The sequence below is a fragment of the Tupaia chinensis genome, unplaced genomic scaffold (genome assembly GCF_000334495.1).
Source record: "Tupaia chinensis unplaced genomic scaffold, TupChi_1.0 Scaffold000295_1, whole genome shotgun sequence".
Taxonomy (NCBI): domain Eukaryota; kingdom Metazoa; phylum Chordata; class Mammalia; order Scandentia; family Tupaiidae; genus Tupaia; species Tupaia belangeri.
This window is the reverse complement of record NW_006159783.1, coordinates 206,878-212,693: the sequence shown is the minus strand read 5'-3', so window position 1 is coordinate 212,693 and position 5,816 is coordinate 206,878. Positions and strand designations below refer to the sequence as shown.

The 5,816-nt window shown below is 42.4% G+C and overlaps 1 protein-coding gene across 1 annotated transcript in view; it reads left to right on the top strand.

The window, feature by feature from the left end:
* LOC102502090 (putative olfactory receptor 2W6) overlaps window positions 1–2,725 on the top strand; it is an 8,759-nt gene extending 6,034 nt beyond the window's left edge. Inside the window, 1 exon segment of the mRNA XM_027772765.1 lies at window positions 2,602–2,725. Within this exon segment, the coding sequence (XP_027628566.1) occupies window positions 2,602–2,725 (124 nt within the window).
* The last annotated feature ends 3,091 nt before the right edge of the window (window positions 2,726–5,816 follow it).

Below are 5,816 nucleotides of genomic sequence, written 5' to 3'. Positions count from 1 at the left end.
GCACATGCGCCCGGCGTGGGTTTTAAGCTTGAATTGCTTTTTGAAAGGGAAGAGTTTGAAGAGAGTTATTTGTCCATCCTCTTTGGTCCTTTCTCATAGCTGAAGTGTTTGCAAGAGAGCTAACAAGAGTTAGGAGTCTTTGGAAATAACAGAGCAAATTATACACATCTGATAAAACTAATAGCTGTGTTTTGTTTTTGTTGTTTTGTTTTTAAGAGAGATTTTTGTCATAGGGTGCATGCACTTGCCAGAGAGACAGAGAGAGAGAGACAGAAAGTGAGAAATCACACCCCTCCAGAAGGGGGGGGTGGTAATGCCGCAACACCTTTCTCCAGTTCTCCTCTTGGGATTTTGGGCATGCATGCATACATGCCCAGCATGAATTTTAAACCTCCAGGTCTGGGACTTGAACTAAGGGTGACTGTGTGGGAGTCTAGTGGTGTAACCATAAGCCATCTCCTGGTCCCAATAGCTGGTCTTTTTAACAGTTTATTTTAAATAGTGGTAAATATTCAAAGAGAAGTGTGCTATATGCAGATTAATTACCATCCCACACCCTAAAGAAAGAACTCCCTTGGCTATTCTTGTAAAATGAGCCCATGGGGAGCTGGGTCATGCGGAGCAGCACACAGTGTTTCTAGGACTCAGAAAGTCATCCCAGAACTCTAGGTTTGCAAAAACTCCAGGTTTGGGTCCAATCATCTCTGTTTTAAAAAGCTCTCTGTGCTGCTGATGGTAGACAAATTGGAAATCACTGCCTTTGATGTTTAAAATTCAACTCCTCATGTCACTGTGAATCTCCCCACAGTATTCGGAATCTCTGGCCTCTGTCCCTGGGTATGAACGATGCTGTGAGTCAGGTGTGAGACAGACACATCCTATCTGGGTCTGAGTCTGATTTATCATCTCAGAATTAGCTCTCACAGCCCAGCATCTTAAAGTCTGTGCTGTTGGTATACGAGGGGCCTTGTGGTGGTGCAGCAGTAGCACAGTGCACTCTGAGAGGCCACAGGAAGGTTCTGGGTTCATGTCCGGGAGCCTCCCTGGAGTGTGTGACACACGAGGTGCCCCTGACCAGGCTGAGCAGGGTGGAAGTGACTGTGGGTCAGGACCATGCTGGGAGGCTGTTTCTTTCACTCACAGAAGAAATTAATGAATAAACTTTTAAAAATGCTGGTTATTGGGATAATACTCCTTCCTGTAGGAGGTTGCAATATAGATTAAATTAAGATACATTACATGTGAGGCAAGTGGTCTCTTGATAATACTTACCTTTCTTTTCATGGATCACAGTATTGGACAATCTATTTCTTTCAGAGGCCTTACAAAATTGGAATTTAGAATCTGTGTTTAGTACAAATCTTCTTTAGTATTTTAAGGGTAGAAAACTTCCTTCACATGCTCCTTCTGTGTTAGGTGGATACAGTGCCACATGGGCTGGCAGAGGACTGTGCTCTGTGATGCTGAGGCCTGTGGGAAGGTCCTGGTTTGCACCTTGAGGTCTCCCTTTGCACTTTGGGCACATGCATATGCACCCCTGCTCATGGCCCTGGCTGACTGAGGCTGCAGGAGGAGGCAGTGTGAGGACTCTGCTGGAGATGCCTCTCTCTTTCTTCCTCTCTTTCTGTCTCCCTGTCTTTTGGAAGAAATAAATAAAAAAAATAATAACTTTAAAGAAAATGACAGAAGAAGGTTAATGGAGTTGCTCGAAGTTATAAGGCAAGTGAATCCCCAAGACAGTATCCTTGTCTGTGGAAAATTTTATATTGAGTGTTTAATTCCATTACCTGCTACTCATGGATTCAGACACTAAGTGGTTAAAATTTGGACTACTTATTAGCCAATGCAGCTATTTATTTGATAAAAAAGGACATCTAACTATACCTTTTAAGCTCAAGAAATTATTCACAGAGCATAATCCTGGAAGTAAAAGGCTACAGAAATTTCATCTGTGGTCTCTTGTCCCAGTTCATTTCTTTACTCCAACTCTCCTGGCGGTTTCTGTGGCGTGACAACCACCGGCAATGCAGCCCAGGATTGTGAAAAGATTATTTCAGGAGATTTGAGTAGAACATTGTTCACATTTGCAGAAATCATTTCCCAAGTGATTTTTTTTTCTTTCACCTAAAACATCCTGTACCCATGCTATTTCTTTGACAACTTTGCAATGAATCAGTCAATAAGTATTTATTAAACACAAATTATTTCCTGGAAATTTTAAGTAAGTCAGAGAAGTTGACATAGTTAAAGGAAGCCTGCCCACTCACACTCCCTGGGGCACACTGCCCTGGGGTCCCTTCTCTTGTCCTGCAAACACTGACTCTGGCTGGGATACAGCTGGTCGTAAATGGGGCAATGGGGCAGGGACTGGCCAGTGGCTTCTGTGCTTGGTGTGACGACCTTGGAGAATCTTAGTTCTCTTCTGGGACTTAGGAGACTAACTCAAGGATCTCAGGTAGAAAGGAACTGAAATAAAAATTAAGAAACATAACATGGCAGAAAGTAGAGGAAATAGAGGAGAGAGGGGATGGGGCAGTGAGGAACACTTGGACCAGAGCAGAGCTAGAACATGAAGTGTGGGTTCCCGTGCTCTGTGGAGAGCACCAGGGAGAGCGGAAAGGTGATGAGACTATGTGGACGTCAGCGTCTGCCTGAGACAAGCATGTTCAGGGCAGGGAGGCACAGGAAGGCTGGCTGTAGTGGCCTCGTGCTGAGTGCAATGTGACAATGACATTAAGGAAAGACTTCCCTAGAGGGAGCTGAAACATGGGCACGTGGAAATTCACGATGGAACACTCTGCCATCGAGCGATGTGTGCTCGCGTGTGCAGGGCCACCCTGTGAGGTTTGTGGTGCCCCTCGCTGAGCAGGCTCAGAGATGCCGAGTCGCTGTTGTACAGAACGGCGGTTCACTACTTAGTGATACAAGGAGACAATCTTCTCACTGTATCATTTTTATTTATTTATTTTTAAAAGTCTATTTATGTTCTAGAGAGAGAGAAAGGCAAGCGTCCTCAGCAAGGTGTCCTGCTGAGACCTACCTCCAGCATCCCAGTCAGCCAGGACCATGGGCTCACATGTGCACCAGGGTGCGGTTGACTCAGGAACCAAAGCCTGGGTTCCATGGGGTTCTCAGCACATGGTTCTGCCATGGCTGGACCTACCCTTGCTGTTAACTAGTGGATTGTATCCCTGTTGGAAAGTTACACAAGGAAACCAATTATAAAATCATCAGTTATAAAACCATAGTTTGATCAACATGTAAAGCAAGTAATGGGGACTTGATTTAAAATTGTTATTTAATAGCATCTCTTTCTGCTAATAAATAATACTTAACCTTTGTCCAGTGGTTAGTATATGCCAGGAAACTTTGTATACATTTTGTCTTATATTAATCACTCGGATCTTTAAAACTACTCTGAGAGGCTGGCAGGGGGGATGGTGATTAAGGTGCTGGACTCTCACATGGCCAACCACAGTTCAAGTTCTGGACCTGGTGGCTTGCTCTACCTGTTTCTTTTTCTCTTGTTCTGTTCCTCTATCTCTCTCTCTTGTTCTGTTCCTCTGAATAAATAGAGTTAAAAAAAAGAAGAAGAAAAAAAGAAAAGAAAACTGTGCTGAGAAGAGATAAAGACACAGAGAAGTTCTATGACTCAACACAGGTCACACAGCTCATCGATGCTGGAGCTGGGGTTTGATCCGAGTTCCTCAATCCGGTTTCAGTAAGCTCTTGTTCCTGGGGTACATTCATGTCTCACTCACAGCTCACTGAGCAAAGGATGGCTATAATCTGGCCCAGATTTAACCTGATGACCTCCTACCTCTGAGTGATGTGATAGTGCTTGAAAAGTGAGCTGAGCTGTACTAATGTGTTAAATCTGCCAGTCTGTGGTAAAGCATGTCAGAGCAGCTGCCAAAAAGCCATCTTTGTCTCATTCATCCCTATTAAATTGAAATTTATTTTGGATCATATTCCAATAGGATCTTTGAGACCAAACTGTTCTGTATTTTTCTTTCTCTCTTTCTTTCCCTCTCTCTCCCTCTCTCTCTCTCTCTCATATCAAATTAAAAAATAAATGAGTGAATAAGTAAAATTAAATAAATAAATCTTAGAAAAAAGACTGAAGCAGAAATGTCATGATTCAGAAAGAGCCTGGAAGCAAAGTTGGGGTTTGTGAGACAGGATACAGGTGAAGGAGTGGGAAGGGGGGGGGCAGAAGGAGGAAAGAGCACCTTTAGGAGGAAGGCTCTGTGTTTTGTCTCTGGTTGTGCACACCCTCCACTATGAGGTCAGCCTTTTCTTCATTTTTAAGTTTATGTATTTATTTCTTCCACGAACAACAGAAAGCAAGCACTCTCAGTAGGAGCTGGACACTGCAGTCCAGCCTTGGCCGGGCAGGTGTCTCTGGGTGCTAACCCAGGACCCTCCACGTGGTGTGCCTCTCCCTGCAGCTCCCTGCTGCTCCACGCCCAGTTCTCCCTCTTTACTCTGCAGTGATGATGCACACCTAAGCATGAGGTGGCTGGAGCCAGTTTCCTGCTTTTAGTTGAAAAAGATCAAAATCGTGTCATGCACTGAAGAGAGTGTGGATGGGTGCGGTTCTTTCTTTATATATACCGATCATAGAAATAGAGTTACTATGAAAATATTTTATATATACAGATCATAGAAATAGAGTTACTATGAAAATATTTTATATATACAGATCATAGAAATAGAGTTACTATGAAAATATTTTATATATACAGATCATAGAAATAGAGTTACTATGAAAATATTTTATAGATACAGATCATAGAAATAGAGTTACTATGAAAATATTTTATAGATACAGATCATAGAAATAGAGTTACTATGAAAATATTTTATAGATACAGATCATAGAAATAGAGTTACTATGAAAATATTTCTTTCTCAGGTGATTTTTTTTTTTACCATTTTATGCATTTTTAATAGTTAACATTCAAAGAGCAGTTTTTCCTCTTTCTGTTTTTAGTTAACAGGAGACATGAGAAGATGCTCCAGGTGCCCCCGTCCTCTGATAAGATGTGAAGCTGTGACACAAACGGGCGGCAGTAGTAGAGGGAGGCCCTGGGTGAGCAGCCATTGCTGGGATTGTATGACACCGGGGGACGAGGCCATCCATTTCTTAGAGAGGCTCTGCCCTTGCTGGGATTGTAGGATGCCGGGGGATGAAGCCGTCCATTTCTTAGAGAGGCTCTGCCGTTGCTGGGATTGTAGGATGCCCGGGGATGAGATTGTTTCTTGTAGAGGTATCTGGGGAACGCTTGCTGTGTCAAAGCTGTGACCTGTGGACAGTGAGGGACAGAGCCAGTTCTAACTCCTCAGCGACTCAGGTTGGAGCAGTGGGGCTGGATATGATGGGGTGTGTGGGCATGGGCTCTCTGGTAAGTCATCCTCCAATTTACAGGAATACCGTCTGTATAAATCTCCATTGTGTGTTTTTATTATATATTAAATATTATAATATATACATTTTTACCCAAATATGCATCAGTAGATACTAAAATTAGCTTCCTTATCTTAGTTTCTATGAATAATGCTTCAATTAACATGGTGATTCATATACCTCTTTGATATACTGATTTCCTTTGGATCTATACCCTGTGTAGAATTGCTGGATCATATGGTAGATCTATTTTTAATTTTTTGAGGAATTTTTCTAATATTTTCCACAATAAGCAAGGATTCCCTTTCTACATCTTTACCAACATCATTATTTTTTTTTTCTAATAGTCACTTTAACAGGTGTGAAGTGATACATCTTTGTGGTTTTAATTTCCATTTACCTGGGT